Here is an 18,542-nt window from a genome sequence, read left to right on the forward strand (position 1 = left end):
GCTTGTGTTCTCCACACTGCAGCCTTGATTTCAAATACATCAGTGCCCAGACTAGAGCCGGGGGGAAGGGAGGAACCACCATTAGCTAGTTACAAACACTAAAGCCCATTTTGCTCTTTCTATGGTCAGACACTCCTCCTTTTGTGAGTGAAGGTGTGTTCAGGTAAGCATCTGGGAAAATGGACATCTGGGCCCGTAGCTGGAATTTGTTTAGTGACAAAAGCTAGGAACAAAGATGGGCCGTGCCCATCACAGAATCTAAAATAGGGTTTGACGGTAGAGGAGGAATCAGGGTACACGAGAAACAGTAAGAATGAACTGGGGCGAGAAAGAAAGAGAAAAGATGGGTGGAAAAGAGAAGGAGATCACAAGAGAAGAGGAAAGAGAACAAGGTGAGACAGGGCTGGGAAGATCCACTCCCCAACTAGTAGTTCAACCAAATCTTGTGCAGACCAACAACACTCTAATCTAGTAAAATCTCCCATGCTATGCCACAGCTCCCAGCTGCCCTTTCAGTCACAAGCCTCCCCGTTACACACATGGCCAGTACTCACTTGACTTTCCCCATTAGTGACAGCAAGCAAAGCACCCATTAATGATGGTCACAAAAGGTCAGACATTTGCAGTACGTCTGTTATTAATAGCTAGTAATATCACACTCTTTAAAGATAACCTTTTAGTGGCCCACAAACTTGTTTTGTCCCTTTCACATCCACTCATATTGTCCTTTTAGCTTTTTAGCATGCTGCCAGAAAGATCCGGACTACTGAAAGATCAGTGGGTGTAGGATAAAGTCTAGATTGCGCTCAGTTGATAACATGAGGCATGAGTCACATTCCTATAAATCACATTTGGAAATGATCCTTTTGGGTAGGATTTGAGCACAGTCTCACACTAACATTTGCTGACAGACAACAATTTCAGAGCTTGCTTCACCTGCAAATTACAACATTGTGAAGGCAGATGGAGCTCTTTTCTCACACCGGACCACAAAGTGCTTTACAAAGCAGTGAATGACATATCAATGGCACAGAGATCCATACGCCGTCAAACAAGGCAGGTATTACGTGCACAGCTCCACCCGTGCACTACAGCATGCTGTTGCAATTGGCTTAGCCCCTCTGCTTTGGGGCGAGCACAGAGAAAGAGAGCACTGGTGGGACACAAACTGAAACCGCTTTGAATATTCTCCTCCTAAACAGCGGTGGGAGTTCTTACCAAGACATCGTTTCCTCTGACCAGGAACTGAACATTGAATGGGCCAGAGATGGAAAAGGCACGTGCAATCTTTTTGGTGATAATTTTCACCTACAAAAAATAGACAGCATAATGTTATTTATTACAAACAGATCAGCTCAAATGTGGCTTTCCTCCTTTGAGTTACTCAACCATATCTTCTTTTCCATCATCCTCACAACCAGTAACATCTTTTGGAGATGATTTCTGTCCTATTTGCCTGAGGAATCCAGAGCCAGAATGTCCCCTCCAGGTGATGGGAATGAAAATGGAGTTTCCCACATTTAATCTCTACATGTTGGATGGTGACTCCCTGAACGTTACACCCTACAGCGTAGGAAGGGGTGGTTCACATTTCTTATCAACTGAAGATAACTGCCCACATTATAATGGGTTTCAATAGTGAGTATGTTACAGTTTGAAAGAAGTGCTTTGCTCTGAGGTTTTCCCAAAAGCCATTTAGCAATATACTTGTGTTATCACAGATCAACAGTATCTGTACCAATAGTACACTGGAATAAACTGGTAAAGGAGCCACCATCTCATGTCCTAGCCTAATACACAATGTCCCACTAGTTTAATAAAGGGGTTTATATACCTCAGCTCCATATTATGGACCATTGTGAGGAGCAAGTTTCTGGAAATTTTTGTAATTTAAGTACCATTACTTGCTTAAATGTTCCTGAATATATAAGTATCTTCTAAGGAAGAGGAAATGTGATTCTGGGTCTTTACTTTCTGATCTGCCTATTCAATGTTAGTGACACACTCACTTTCTCCAAGGCTCCTTGACTAATAGTCTGCGTGGGCAACATCAGGGTGGCATCTCCAGAGTGAACTCCCGCATCCTCCACATGCTCAGAGATAGCATGTGAGACGACCTGTGCAAAGAAAAAGAGTCATTGATCATCCAATCTAACATGCCCAGCTACATACTCACCTCTAGGTCCACTACAAAGAAGAGTCCTGCACAAGCCCATGGGGAGAGATTAAAAGAGATGGGGAAACAAAACAAAAATGGAATTTTCCAGGCACTTAAAGCGAATTTAGCAGGAGTGATTACTGATGCAGGACATCAAAAAGGACAGTGGATGAAAATATGGCCATTACTAACTTCTGTTCTATAGCGCTGCAAGCTACAGTAATGTTAAGGAAAAGCAAATCTCCTGCTTCAGGATATCATCTGCTTGTCTGTGTGGTCCAGAGGAGGCAATTCCCTCCTACCCCTCCCCATGTGCATCATTTCTACACAGGGGTGGCTGTGTTGTGGATTTGTTTCACTTCCTTCTGAAGCAGCATGTATTGATCATTGCTGGAGGGAGGATAATGGACTTAATGGACAAATGGTCTGATCTGTCACAGTAAATCCAATGTTCCTGTTTTAGGTCCCAATCTAAAGCCCCAAAGGAGTTCGTTTATTGATTCCAGCGGACACTGGATCAGGCCTTGCGAGAAGCATTGTCGCTTTTGAATACCGAGTGCCAGACCGAGGGAAATGCTAAAGAAGCCCATAGAGAAAAGCAAAGGCCTTGAATAGGAAATGTGTGTCATCTAATGCTGGATATATTCACTCTCACTCTTTCACCGTACGAGGAAGACTAAAGGCACAGAGAAGAGGAAGAACGGCAAAGCTTAAAACAGAAACTGCAGACAAAAGAACTACCAATGGTAGCCATCTTCGCGAGGCAGAAGAGCAAGAAAATCTCCGGAGACTGGATATCCACGAAAAATCAGTTTTGTTTTCAGTTCATCCCTATTCAGCTCAGTTACAAAGCATCTCTATGCACCACTGCACAAAAACCACATCTTTTAACAAGGCGTTAATCAAACCCAGGTGGCTCACGCTTTGCACGCCCCCGGGTAAAAACTAAATAAAATAAAACAAAAAATAGGAGAAATTACACATAAGGAACAAAACAAAACTCTTACTTTTCCAGCCTTGGCGACAGCATCCATTTCCACCTCTCTGGCTCCCTCGATGAATTTTGTGAGAACAACTGGGTGCTCCTGTCACCAGGACAAGACAGAAAATAAAACTTTGATGTGAAAGCATTTTTAGTCCCGAGGGAGTGATCTGCCTTTGGCCATTGGAAACATCTTGGGTGCACCACACCATGAGGGAAGTATTAATATCCTAATTTCAGAAGTGAACAAACTGAGGCCCAGAGAGCTGAAGAAGCCAGCTGTGCACAGGCTGAATGTCTCTTGATAAGTGCTGCACAAGAGGTGCAGAGCCCTTTCAGGATTGGGCCCTGCGTGACTCACCACAGTGAAAGCGCAAGTTTGTGGCAGAAAGATAAATACAGCCCAGAGATGAATTCCTGACCCAATGAAGTTGTTGGCAACACTCCCATCCAGTGCACCCAGGATTTCACCCCCAGGGTCTTGACACCCAAACCTGCGTCTTAACTACAAGGCTAACGTTCCTCTTCTGAGAACATCATAACCTCCTCCTGGTTTGGGTTACTGGTCCATAGGGTTACTGGGCATCTGCACAACTGAGGACTTTGCACTACTGATTGTTTGCTCACTCAGTTAAGTTACATATTTCAACTAATTCCCATCCCATGGCTGAATCCACTGCACTGCCTAACTCCCAGCTTTCCCCACTGATGATCTGCCACTAAACATGGGCCGCCATTACTCACCCATGGCTCTCACCATAGCCCCTTGCCTGTATCAGTCACTTTCTTCTTCTTCCTGGCCCCCTGCACCCTCTGGCACACCTGCTCCATATGAGACAGCTCACCCCCTTCCACTGCCTCCCTGCCTCCTCACACGCACAAAGCCCGGGTCCCACTGCTGACGCCACCACCCTCCATGTCACTCCCACACACAAACACGGGTGTTATCTTTGACTCTGCCCTTTCTCTTGCCCACACATCCAAGCTGCTCCTTGTGTCACAGCATTGCCAAGATCTCGCTTTTCCTCGCAGTCCACACAGCAACACTATCGTCTAGGCTGCCACCACCTCTACTCTCGGCCACTGTAGCTTCTCCCAGCGCTCCTCGAAACCCACACATCGCCCCCTCATATCCATTCAAAACTGAGCTGCTAAGATTATCTCCTCTGCCTGTCACGTCGCCATGTCATTCCCCTGCCTGCATCCCTTCACTGGCTCCCCCTACTCTAATGAATTGAATTCAAGCATCTTGTCCTTACTTTTAAGGCCTTTCACAGCTCTATCCCTCCTTACCTAGCCATTCTTTCATCCGACTGGTTCAGTTCCACAGCTCCACTCCTCCCACACTGGACCTCCCATTTCTTCCACAAGCATCTCCACAATTTTCTTCCATGCCACCTGCTACATGTACCATCCCCTCCCTGGATCAGTCCATAATCCAACCCGCCCAGCTGAATTTTACTGTGATGATTATGGCAAATTGCCAACTGTTCATGGCCTGGTACATGGGCAGTGGGAAATACTGATAACTATTCTAGTTCTGTGTTTAACCATATCTTATAGAATAGAATCACAGAATATCAGAGTTGGAAGGGACCTCAGGAGGTCATCTAGTCCAACCCCCTGCTCAAAGCAGGACCAATCCCCAAGTAAATCATCCCAGCCAGGGCTTTGTCAAGCCTGACCTTAAAAACCTCCAAGGAAGGAAATTCCACCACTTCCCTAATAGAATCATTGAAAATAAAATCATACAGAACCATCAAGTGATGCATGCAGCTGGTCTGCATAAGTAAGTGTTGCTATCAGTGATACCCTCGTTCTCCATCTCCCCTTTCCTCTTTTTGTTTTACCAGCCTTAGTTTTCCATCAGCAGTCTGGGGCAGGGAGCATGTAGGACAGAGAGGAAGGACGGGCCAGTGATTAGGATACTAGCCTCGGTCTTGGGAGGAGTGGCTCCAAGTCCCTGCTCTGCTATAGACTTCCTGTGTGAGCTTGGGCAAGCCACTGAATTCTCCATCTGTGAAATGTGGATAATGGCACAGCTCTACCTCCCAGGGGTGTTCAGAGGATAAACACTCCTCTTAGGCTGGGAGGGGTTTAGATACACACCCAAAATAGATTAACTGAAGTCTTTCTAGCTGTCTGTACCCCATGTCTCCTAATGTTGCCTCAATCCTGATGAGAGCCTCCGGTGTTATTGTAAAGTGAAGGGTAAATAATAATAATCCACATAAAGGTGACAGCCCAGCACAGTGGCTTTGCATATAAACAGGACAGGGGTGTGGTAACAGAACAGAGCAAACTGCAGACTAGCTAAGGAAGAGCCCCCCACACCTGTGCTGTACACACTGACAGCGGATCACCTTTTCAGCGTAAATCGTACTGTTGGCTTTGATTGATAAAGGCACCTCCCCTATTCCTCCCTAAGCCCGGCTCATTCCAGCTCCTGCTGCAGCGGATCATTTGGGCCACCTTTATGTCTCAACATTTTACCTGTCCCACCCACTCTTAACTGCCTGTTATTTATTAGAGAATAAAATGCAATAAATGAGATCCTGTGGATGCTCAAAAGGCTCCTCTGGGGACAAAAATATAGCAGGTCCAAACGTTACAAAATACAATCCCTTATATTTATTGGAGCGAGAGTAAATTCCCAGGAAAGGACAATGCCACCAGCTACAGTGCTTCATAAATTTAGAAGATTGTATCGTGTGGCTTTTGGTCTTGATGTCATTTTTCATCAGCACTTCTAAGTGTGCACAGGGCCTACTTTATTCCAGTTCCCCTCACGGCTTCTGAGGAGGATGGAAGTTTACTCGTAGAACTTTACTGATATGCTAAGTGCCCGATGAGGCTCTTCTATGGAAAAACTGATGCAAGAAGTGATGTGGATAAACATCAGAACAAGCTGTGATGCTGGTTTGCCACGTACCTGTTTGGAAAGGTTTTGTTGGATAGTGTGCGGTATCAGGACAACTCCCGGTGTGTAAAGTCAATCATGTGTGTCCTTGTCTACGCTAGAAAGGCTTTGATGGTCTAGCTATACCAACAAACCCTTCCAGTGCAGATGCAGCTTATACCATTTCCCTGAATGAAATAAGGCCCTCAGTGATGTTATGATACCATTCAAAGTTTCCAGTGTAGGGCTAGCCTAAGTCTTTGCAGGATGAGGGCCATAGGGCTCAAACACTGGAGATATATCACAGTAGCCCAACCAGCAGTGACTACAGCAAGTACCACTGTAGCATTGTGCAGGGACACCTCTCAATCACAACCACAGGGGACTGCATAGGAACCCCCACCCTTGTCCCCATGAATATAATACAATAAGCACGGCCAAGATTCTTCAGCCCCAGCTCCCAAAAGAATCTCTGTGTACTAAGGAGCAGATCCTCAGCAGGTGCCAAGTATCATAACTCCATTGATCGGCAATGAAATTTTGGCTCCTAATTGCCTAAATCTTCTCTTTTGAAAATGAGATTTTGGCTCCTAAACAAGTTAGGTGTTACAGAGCTCAGCACTCCAAATGTCTGTATACCTTTAAAAAGCTGGGCCTTGGGCTCCATTCTCAAAGGTGCTTGGCATGTTGAAAATCTGTCTCCTGTGGGTGCGGGCCCTTAGCTCTTCAGAATAGCTGGTGCTGAATTTCTCATTTCTCTAAAGGAGCTAGTCATATTCATCCTGCTTTGTAAGGTGATTTGAGATCTACAGATGAACATGTACTAGGTATTCTTATTATGTATTGTTGTATTGACTTTTCTTCTTTAAAGGTATTATCACCAGCAATGTCTTATTACTTGTCTCATCTCACCTTGCTGGAGGCCTAACCCCATCGCTCTTAAAGACATCTAACTTTGTCAAAACGCAATGAGCTTTGTCTGTGCCAGAATCCTGCATAACTGAAGAGTTACTGCTGGATTTTTTTACCCCCAGTTATTTGTGATGTAAGTGTTTATTGCATGGCAGGTTTGTTCAGATCAGAGACCACGCAGGAAAGAGGAAATAACTCACAGTAACATAGGAAAAGAGTCAGGACCAAACCTAGAGACTGTTACTGGGGCGGCCTACCCTACAGTGATGACCTTTGGATATTTCACAGGTGTTTAATGTTCCTATCCTTCCCCTTACTCAGCCTCCCAAATATCTATTGTATATTAACACTGATGATGTCAGGCACGCAGAAACTCAGCTGAACAAATAACTGAGCAGAACAAGCAGAGCTCTTGGATTTTGTTTGCTAGATCCTGCTGTATGCTGCTCATTCCTCTTGGAAATAACTCCCATTTCACTTTTCTGCTCCCTCTAAATTTCACTGGCATGAGATCAAACTCTTCCCTGTATTAAAAAACAATTACCCCAAACTAACTTTTGAAAGCATTTAAAAGGAAAAAAAACAGCTTTCATCTTCTGCATTGTAAGCCCTATGGATCGATGATCCCAAAGGATAAATATATTAAGCAGAGAGCAGCATTCGCCTTGTGCCACAAGAAAAGAATACACAACATGAGATGGGAAGACGTTAAATGTCACCATGAAACTTTACAAAGTTTTATGCATTTAAAGGAATGGAGTGGGGGAAAAAAATCAATAGTAGATGAGACGTCAGTTAAAAATCCAAGTTGTGGACAGATGCCAAGTGACAGGATTTAGATATTAAAAAGAAAAAGATAAGATCAAAATTGCAGCCACCTCTCACTAATAACTACCTTGGATGGGATAGCCGGAGAGGTACCAGCCCTGATATATTATGCTCAGCATATGTAACAAAGGCACGCCTCTAAATAATGGCTCCTTATGCACCAACCATAAATGGCTATTTGCACTTGACCTTGGTGCCCAACCTCCATAAGGGCCAGATCCCTATTCATGTGGAGTAGCACCGTATTCCACGAGTGGCCTCACGGACATCAGTGAGGCTGCTGGCAGAGTAAGTTACTATTCAGACTACGGATGTTCAGAATCTGCACCTTAGGGAAGGGAATGAAGGGGCAAGTGCCATCAACTATGTTTAAATTGCCTCATCTGCAAAGGAGAAAGCAAACAGCTGGGAAGAGGCTGCATGGGAAGAGACAGGGAAGAAGGAAGTACAAATGAAATGAGCATAATGAATGAAAAGAGACATGAAGGCACAGATAGGGCAAAGGCTGGTACCTGGGAGACTCTGGTGGCTTCTGCTAAGAACTTCTTCATCTCCTCTTCTGTGAATACCACGTTCATTGCAGACCCGCTGAGAGAAAGGAGATCAAATAAAACGGAACATGTCAGCTTCCTTTGTGGTTCAAAGCAGCCAAGCAAGCTAGACATCAGAGTGCTCGCTCTCAGAATACCTGACTCTAACAGACTATCCAAGCATAGCCCTGACTCAAACCACTTGCTCCCCTTTTGGCTGGAGGAAAGGAGGAGTTGGTCTCCAAAGCGAATCTCTATTGTACTTACCCAACAAGCTGAATGACCTCAAGAAAACACTGGAGGAAAAACAGTGCTTGAGTGGAGAATCAAAAAGGAAGTGTGGTTGTATAGCATAACCCTCCCCAAAGATCCCCTTTCTGATACAATGTTTTAAAGGGTTGGCAAAACTCTTTTTATGTCCTAGGAGATGCCTATTCAGCAACTGCTTCCCACTCAGGACCAAGCCTCTCTCACCTCAGCTCACCACTAGCTTCTTATCTTTTTCCATGTGTGCATGTTAGCTATGCGTTCGCTATCAAAAGGGATACTTCTAAACCGATTGCCTGCCACAATGTCACATGGAGCCCGAATTGCATAGGCTGGTGATGTTTATGACAGCAGGAGTGCACCAAAAATGTGCTGTGCTTTGCTGAGAATTGTTTCGCTGTGTCTTTTCCCCGAATGCTTATCAGGGAATGAATACTTTATCTGACAATCATTTTCTTTGAAATCTCACCATCAGTACAGTACGGGGGGGTGGGGGAGACTGGAAGAAAGGAGAAGTTATTTGCCTCCCTTTCAAACAATTGTTTAAAGAATTGTAAAGTTTTTATGCTTGGGAGTTTTCTATGTTGCACGCTCAGTGATTCTCAGTCTCCCCTTCACTTTAGTGTATAATCCTCAAGGAAGTTTGGAGAAGAGGCGTTTTAAGGCTATTTCGTAAAAAAATCCTTATAATTTGAGTTGCAATGCTGGCTCTTAAAAGTCTATCAGTTTTACCTAAGATAAATAGATAAAATCAGTATCTGCAGTATTGTCTTGTTTTCTCCTATTCTTACTGGGTTAGATTCTCAGCTGCTGTAATTGGGGTAGATTCATAGATTTCAATGGAGTTATTCTGATGTAAACCAACTGAGGATCTGGCCCATTGTGTATAAGGCAAATACTGAAGTAAGCTAAAGGTTAAATATTTCATTTTCCAAGTCAATTGGCAAATCTTAAGACCCTTGTTTGTATTTAATTGAGCAACTGAGGAATATAATCAAGGGAACAACAATATGTGCCAGTAGATCTTTTCTATACTGAATTTCTCCAGGCCTATCCATTCTACTGTTGCTCTATACTCATATGAGTTGCGTGTGTGTGTGTACTGCACGTACTGCAACTACCCTAATGGAAAAGTTCTACTGAATTTAATAGGGATGAAACCAATAGGATATATAGAATTTACTCAAAAACCCAGAGAATTTAACAGAGAATGAGATCCTTTCTGTAGGATTTAACCATTCTACAGAATTTACCAGAGAATTCTATCCCAGCAATAGATAGAATGATGTAAGTTCTATACAAAGATCATCCTGTATTAAATTCTAAAGGACACTTCTATAAGGATACAGTGAACATGAAATCTCATTTTTTTTAATAAAAAGATTTTTTTGTTCCATTCAAAGTGAATATTGTGCCCCTTCATCTTGATATTTATCTCTTTTTATTATGAAAAGGAGCCCATCTCCCATTCCATTCAGACTTGCAAATTGTGCCCAGCAAATTACTTCTCTTTTCCTATCCACTCAGGAGTGAAGAAGCTCCTTGCAGCGTTCACCTCCAAAGAGTGATCACTCAGAACTTCTATGTGTGCTGACGCAACTTGTTTCAAAGTTTAGCCGTTGGAAACGCTTGGTGTTGTAAAATATCTATTTACAGACAAGCAGCTGCCAAAATACAGGGACATAAAACACGACCATGCACAAATGAGCTTTTGCAAGCAAGAAGCTGCATCCCAGAGGTGCTAATCGTATACAAGGATAGGCTGTCATTTCTGGCAGGATACATGTTCCCTAATCCTAACCCTAACCCTTTTCCAGATGCCAAACCACTTCTTTCTCCACCATAAGGACACGCCCCACAGAATGCTCCCAAGGATCCCCAGGAATATCAGATGGAATATCACAGATGACTCGCGCTTTTGACCCCGAGCATAAAGACAAGTATTAAAGCAAACAGATGTTACTAGGACTGTGTCCTGCCTCTGATCCGTGCCCAAGGGGTTTAGTGTTTTTGGATTCTTTTGTCATCCTGGCAGGTGCTCTACTTGTTAAGCCTGAAAGCTCTCTGATGGCTGCACTCAGCACAGTGGTTTCTGTCTGTCTCCTGGAATGCTAGCCTACCTCTCACCTTTCTCAAAGAGGATTTGCGGATAGCACATGCAACTTGATTTGCACTGAGAGACAAGCTTTACCTCAAAACGTAAGAAGGTCTCAGCAAACATGGGTAACCCACGGAGTTTGCAAATTCAACAGCATCTTTCTAAAGGGTTGGAGGGGGAAAAAACATACTGTGAATATTTAAAAAAAATACCTGCAATGGCAAATAGTAAAAACTCAGATATGAGTCTACAGCCTGCATTGAATTGTTGTTCTTTGGTTCTACTTCTTCAGATCTTCCCAATCTAAGTCAGATACACCATTGTGAGAAAATCTGATTGCATCCCACCGTAGGTTGAGAAGAAACTATCCAGATAAACTACAGGGCTGGATCCTCTGCTCTGCTTTGGATTCTTCATGTTGCTCCAGCGATGCAGCAATCCTCAATTGCTTTGGAGCTGCCATAGCATCTGCTATGTCACCCCTCCAGCTCTCAGTGAAGAAAGTGTGTCCAGGGAAAAGGGGCATTGTTGAGAAGTCCCTATTCCCCGGCAATCCTCAGTTGCTTTAACAACATTTGAGCGGGGCATAGACAGCTCAGGGTAAGTCAGAGCAGCCCTGTGGTTGCTCTAATTCATGCCAGGGAGTTGACCCTGGCCTCAGGATCAGGGACATATAAAGGTGGTTTAAAGTCACCTTCCCCTCTCATCTCCAACAACATCCTCCCATCTTCCACGGGGCACTGCTTGGCCAGACCAGGGCTGCAGTATAAGAATTCATCCAACAGCACAGCAGAAAGTGGGGATGAAGCAGTTCATAAATGCTGGCTGTAGGGTGCTTACTGAACCCAGATGCAATGCCCGCTAAAGCACTCGAAAGTAACCTGTAAGCTATGCCAATCGAGGAGAAAGTCCTAAAAAACCCATCCCTTGCACGCTCCCCGCCCCAACGTACCAACGTGCTAACTGCCTTCCAGGGTGCCTGAGCCACATTCAGCTCATCCAGAACAGCTGAGAATACGGAGCGGTCTTCTGCTCGGTCAATCTGCATAGGGTTAGTGCCCATGATCTTAACTCCGTTCTTGTACAATGGCACTGCCAGGTTATTGGGGATTTGCCCTCCGACAGAGATAATGCAGCCTGCACATTCCTGAGGGCAGAGAGAGGGAAAGGGTGGTCAGAGATAAAGCCATTTAACCATTTGTTACCTGTTGTTGATATTTAAGGTCCATTAAGAGGCTACTTTAGAATCTGCCCTGCGCAAGGGGCTGTGCGCATCTGGGCTGATCCAGGAGCACCTCAGTAAGCAGACTACGATTCGGAGTGCCTCTTCCCTAAGAAAAAAGGCATGTTCTTACCTCGTGTTCACCACAGGTGGTCACTAACATGAATTCAAATCCCAGTGAAGACAAGGCGGTTTTGTAGCTTTCAAATGTGTTAGCAGGTCAAGGCAAAGACTACGGTGGAGCTGAGAGATTAACTCAACCTGCTCACTCATTTTAAAACTACAAACTGCCTTATCTTCACTAGGATTTAACCGCATGTTAGTTACCATGTCTTAGCTAACAGGAGAGAAGAACACACCATTTTTCCTCGTGAAGACAAGCACAGAGTCACAGTCTGCTCTGAGCTTCCTCCCTGCTCTGGGGAAGAAGTAAACTGTGTCACCCCTACACCTGGCACAGTTTATATAATAAGAACATAAGAACGGCCATACTAGGTCAGACCAAATGTCCATCTACCCCAGTATCCTGTCTACTGACAGTGGCCAGAGCCAGAAGCTTCAGGGGGAATGAACTGAATGAACTGGGCAATTATCAAGTGATCCATCCCCATCATCCAGTCCCAGCTTCTGGCAGTCAGAGGCATAGAAGACCCAGAGCATGGGGTTGTGTCCCTGACCATCACGGCTAATAGCCATTGATGGACGTATTCTCCATGAACTTATCTAATTCTTCTTTGAACCCTGTTATACTTTTGGCCTCCACGACATCCCCTGGCAATGAATTCCACAGGTTGACTGTGCATTATATGAAGAAGTACTTCCTTTTGTTTGTTTTAAACCTGCTGCCTATTAATTCCATCGGGTGAGCCTGGGTTCTTGTGTTATGTGAAGGAGTAAATAACAATTCATTATTCACTTTCCTCCACACCGTTCATGATTTTATAGAGCTCTATCATATCCCTCCTTAGTTGTCTCTTTTCTAAGCTGAACAGTCCCAGTCTATTTAACCTCTCCCCATATGGAAGCAGTTTCATACCCCTCATGATTTTTGTTGCCTTTCTCTATATCTTTTCCACTTCTGTTCTATCTTTTTTGAGATGGGGAGACCAGAACTTCATGCAGTATTCAAGGTGTAGGCCTTCAGCCCCTGAACCCCACACCCCGGACCCCCACTCCCTAGCTCCCTGTTTCCCCCCGTACTCGCTGTTCTTCTACCTCAGCCTGCCTGCTGCTGCAGTCCTAGCGCCAGGGAGCCTGCTCAAGCCGGGGTCCCAGGACCCGCGATCTCACAGAGTGGGAGGGCACTGAGCACCCTGGCCTCCTGTCGATGCTGCTGGGCCTGATCCTGCTGCGGGGGCTGATGCCGCTGGGCCCGATCATGCACCACCCCATTTTTGCACCCCCACACCCACCAACTCTGCATCTGAGACAGGTGCCCCTCCCGCCCTGCCCTAGTTATGGCCCTGAGGATGTCACATGGGCCGCAGCTGGGTGAGGATTGGGCCACAAGTGGCCGCTGGCCGCGGGTTGAGAAGCACGGATCTAACCTCTCATAAGTGCTAGCAACATGCTCAGTGCTTGACAACACAAATGATAACACAGTCTATCTAACTAGCCAGTAGAATCAATCGAAGTATCTGATGTGGTTAAATTATTTGGATAAATTTAGCCTTTTTTTCCCCATTCACAAATCATTAGTGAGTGAATCCTGATTCTTGCTAATGCATTCAATATTCACGAATACTCAACACATGAAAATTTCAGACTACTGGGCATTCGCAAACTCTGTACTTTGACTCTTCGTTATTCACTGTTGGTTACAACAGGAAATCCCCACTGTATTTTTTTGTTTCCTCATTGGATGACCTGAACTTTTTAAACAGGAGAATAATAAATGACAAATAATGAATAATGAATATGCTTATTTGCATATAAATATCCTTTTTCACATGCAGATGTGGGTTTCTGTACATAGAACAGACATTATCCTAAAAACCGGGAACAAAAAATGTTTGTGAAAATATTCACAATAATAATGGGCCTGAAATTGCACTTAAAATTGTGTAGGTGCAAATTAAATTTACCTAATGTAATAGTGAGGGATCATTAAATACATTTAGGCCTAATTTAAAGCTGTTTACATTGCCAGAGTTTTGTAAAGCGGCTCAGCATTAAGGAGACTCAAGCCTAAAATATGGCTGAATCCACAAGTGTTTAGAATCAAGTGCGCATTTGCAAACGCCATTTTGCAATATTTGACCCCCCTCTATCAGACAGAGAGAACAAATCAAACACACAACGCACAGGATGATCCGGAGGTTGGCTCTGGCTCTGAGAGTATCAAATCTGTTTTAATTGGCGAGTGCATTTTCACTGACATGACTGAGCGTTGACGGGCTTTGCCGAAGAACTACGTTTTAATGAGGGATTTAAAGGAAAAGAGGATGGAAGCCTTGTATGCCAAGTGTGGAAGGGGCTCTGAAAACAAATCGGTAATAAAATGCCAGTGGAATTTTAATAATACAAACCCTGCTTATATCTGCTTAATTGCAATGTGGTTATTTCCTCCCCTAATATAGATTCATTATATAGCACCTTTACCCAGCACCTTTCAACTCAAAGGGCACAAGAGCTTTTTACAATCCGCGTGGTGAAATATGCAAACTAAATACAGAGATCACGTCATCCATTGCTGACATGCAGCCACTTCTGGGATCAAAGGTTTTTGAAACCGACACACACAAATTTAAGACGGCGCGAAACCCAGCTCAAGGGAAAGTTAGGTTGAAAGGATATAATTATCTAACTTGAGGTTTCGCAAGCCACTGGAGCTCATCACCCCCATGCTTATGAAAAGTCCCGTGGGGTTTGTAATGTCCAGCAGTGATAAGGCCCTTGGTTATATGTCTCATCCAAAAGAAAGCACCTCCAGCTTCACAGCAGTTCCTTACCATCATACTATGATATTGGATCAATATTTCCCCTGTTCGTCGCCCAGCTAAACCATGCTTACACTGCATGATCAAAACACACATTCATTAATCCTAAATTTGTTTTAACATCCAGCCTTCCATCAAACCTTCTCTTTTTGGTTTCTTTTCTGTCTCTCCGTACAACAGCCTCAGGGCATGCCTACACCAGCACTTACTCTGCAGCAAGCTGAGCTATAAATCTACAGCACTTCAGCAGGCCATGTACTAGGCATCCGTGGGGACTCTGCTGATATGCACTAAAAGTTTCCTGGTGTGCCCTGACGTAGTGGGCATCAGCGGGGTCCATACGCACACTTAGTGCACTGTATGCTGGAGCATAGTAGATTTACACCACAGCTTGCCTCGCGTAAGTGCTCATGTACATATGCCCTCACTCAGCATATCTCCATTTGCGGCTAGTGGACTGGCATACACATCTCATCTATAAAAACACAACACTGCAATACTGCATATACGGGACGGTATCTGGGACTCCAAGAGCGGTGGAGAAGATGGGCTGTCCTAGCAGCTGGCAGAGGTCATAGGAGTTCCAACCCCATAAGGAGTATGAGCTGGGAGTTAACCCTCAGTGATAAGCCACTGAGAACACTGTTGTATGTTACGAGGGCTATGCCCACTAAAAGAATATTGCACTGACCAGCTAAGAATAACACTGTACTGCAGACCAACGCGAGTGAAGGGCAATGGGCTTTGTTACATACCAATTTATCATCAGTGATATAGGCGAGTCTCATCTAATGCGGCGGTTCCGTTCCGCGGTTAGCGCGTAAAGCGAAAACCGCGTATAGTCAAAATTACATTGAGTTCAATGGTGGGCGGAATCGCCAGCACTACAAGTTCAGTATTAAAATTGTTATTTTTCTCTCTTTTCTTGTTTTTTGTTTTTGCCGACCGCGTAAAGCTGAAATCGCGCATGTTAAATGTGCATAAGATGTGACAGACCTGTATTTTAATTCTAAAGTGAACTGACTAAGAACTTGGATAGTACATATTTTAAAGGTACATGCTCATTCCATAATTTCATGAAAATTTCATCCTGTTTATAATAAAATCTCTCTTCACTTCCTCCTTGTTTTTAACGCCATTAGTAACAGAGTTGGGTTTTCTTTTTCACGGAGTTTGAAAACAAATTTAGACCATTAAAACTGTACCAAAGAGCCTCCTTTAGTTTTATGAATTGCTTTGGAATAATCTGAAATATGGAATAATAAACTGAAAAAGGATAGGAAGAGCCAGGTATTAAAAAGAGGTAGAAGCTCTGCTGGAAACGAGAACCCAATAAATCTGGGGCAGGAATATTTGTTTTAAATCATTGTCTGCCATCTACATTTCCAATAGAAAATCCCATACATTCATGGTTAATTACAGTACTCCAACGGTAACGGTTAGGGTATGTCTCCGCGGCAGTCATGGGGTGTGACTGCAGGTCATGGAGACATATCTGAGCTAGCTTTAATCTAGCTTGCTCGGGGACTGGAGCAGCGAAGCTGTGGTAGCACAGACTCCAGCGATTGGACGAGCCCACCTGGAACTCGCCTGGCTGGGACACACTGAAGTGCACACTGCCAGAGCTTCACTGCCCTGTGGCTGCAATGTAGATACTCCCTTAGTCCTACAGCGCTCTCCCTCTCTCATCCCTTCCTTTAGTTTAGCAGAAAGAGTAGACTGAATCCTGAGATGCCATTGAAGTCAGTGGGACTACCTACCCAAGCAGGCATACTAGCACTCAGGGTAAGGCCTCAGTCTTACAAACACATTGGCATGTGCTTAACTCAGAGCACCTGGGTCCAGATTCATGAAACCATCCCTATTCAGGACAGCACATGTAAGTGAAGTCCATGGGATGTGAGCACATGCTTAAGTGTTTTCTTGCACTGGGGCCATGAATTGTCCCATTGAAATCGCTCACTGTGCTCAAAGGTCCAGAAAACTGGGTGGGGCAGAGTTCAGAGTTGTCTCCAAAGACTATAAGGATTGGCAGGACTTAAACCCAAGCCTGCAGAGCTACCAGGCAACCAACATCCCCACGCTACTGCCTGGAAGCAGCTGTAACCTGGCCTTTCCATGCAACCCACAATCCACAGAGGTTGCATGCCATGGGAAGTTTTCCCTCTAGTGATATGACTGAGTGATCCTTGACTGACTGAGTGATCTGGCTCCTTGATCCAGTAGAATACCATGGGGCATACCAAGAAGTGTCCATGCAACTATGCAGATCTCTAGCTAGCTGCCACAACTGCCCTGCTTCTCTGTTTCCAAGCTCCCAGTACTGACCTGGGCTCTGACTTGCATTCTGACTCCTGATCAACCCCTAAAATCCCAACATGGCCCCTGATAACTGGTATTGACCCTCAGCCAGATCCCTGACTCTGTCTCCAGCTCTGACCCTTGGCTTGACTCCTGACTCCAACTCTGCCTTGACCCTCAGCTTGACTCTTGACGCTGATACTGGCTCTGACCCCTGGCAACAGGTCTTGGCTCCCAACCTTCTGCCACTAGTCCTGCCGACCTTTGCCCAGGATCCTGACAGAAGACAATGGGACCATTCCTGTACTTTAAGTTAAGTACGAGGGTGAGTATTTGCAGGATCAGTTAGGTTTGGTGTAGCAAAATTACTCCCTCATTTGTATTGAATCTTTCCTCAGGCATTGACTTTAATGGGCATTTGCAAGCATTTGGCCCATTGCTTTTTAAAATAATATAATGTAGCAAATGGTATATGTTAAACTATGCATTACAGGAGACCTGGGTTCAATTCCACTATCTGTCACTGCCCTGGTGGGAGGCGATGGGAAAGGCACTTCACCACTCTGGGCCTAAGTTTCCCCATCTATAAAATGGGGATAATGACTCTGCCCTCCTTTGTGAAGAAGGTTGAGGTCTACTGGGGAAAAGCACTAGAGAAGAGCTAAGGCTCAATCATCATCATTGTTAGGATACGTTCAATAACATAATCCGACGTTTGCCTATTATCCTGAATGGTTTTAACATCTCCCTAGCAGACATCAAACAGCCCATGTTGATATTGCAAGGAACCCAATGTAAAGTCTGTACAGTAGACTCTAAACCAGCAAGCAATTTAAAATCTGTAGAGACAATTATACAGAGCAAATGAGGGTTACCCAGCTGGATACTTCAGCATCGTGCTCTACAGGTGCCCGCAGGGGTCTGACTTCAACTCATGAAAGAAATAAGTCTAATAAGTAAATCCTTTACCTACCTCATTTTAACTGCCTCTCATGTCTCCCCAAAATCCATTAATCCCTCTTTCACTTAATTACAGTCACTTCATTAGGATGAGAGTGACAACAAGGAAATATGGTAATGACCGAATAATGAAGTCAGAGCAGTGAAGCGGACTGAGTTTTACACAATACATCCAGCCCCACCTCATGCTTCGGTTCAGACTACAGCTTCAACATCAGCAGGTGCCACCGAACGTCCCAGATCATACAGGGACAGACACCACACCTGTCAGCATAACCCAGGTCAGAATCTGGACCAAGAAGTATAAATTCAGACCCACAAAGGAGAACTATCCTGTTGGGGGGAATTTACAGATAAACCAGACTTCAATATAAATCCATTATTCTCTGCATGTGCATTTTCTTACCTTAGTTGCTAATTACCAAAGCTATTTGTGTTTAAACGAG

The 18,542-nt window shown here is 44.4% G+C and overlaps 1 protein-coding gene across 1 annotated transcript in view; it reads right to left on the bottom strand.

Moving 5' to 3' along the window:
• CPS1 (carbamoyl-phosphate synthase 1) overlaps positions 1–18,542 on the bottom strand; it is a 122,122-nt gene that overhangs the window by 18,380 nt on the left and 85,200 nt on the right. The window contains exons 26-31 of the mRNA XM_054044193.1: positions 11,627–11,821; positions 10,768–10,835; positions 8,292–8,367; positions 3,166–3,243; positions 2,010–2,117; positions 1,219–1,308 (exon numbers count right to left, since the gene is read on the bottom strand). Coding sequence (XP_053900168.1) covers positions 1,219–1,308; positions 2,010–2,117; positions 3,166–3,243; positions 8,292–8,367; positions 10,768–10,835; positions 11,627–11,821 — 615 coding nt within the window. The remainder of the gene's footprint in view (positions 1–1,218; positions 1,309–2,009; positions 2,118–3,165; positions 3,244–8,291; positions 8,368–10,767; positions 10,836–11,626; positions 11,822–18,542) is intronic.

This window comes from Malaclemys terrapin, chromosome 11 (assembly GCF_027887155.1).
Source record: "Malaclemys terrapin pileata isolate rMalTer1 chromosome 11, rMalTer1.hap1, whole genome shotgun sequence".
Taxonomy (NCBI): domain Eukaryota; kingdom Metazoa; phylum Chordata; order Testudines; family Emydidae; genus Malaclemys; species Malaclemys terrapin.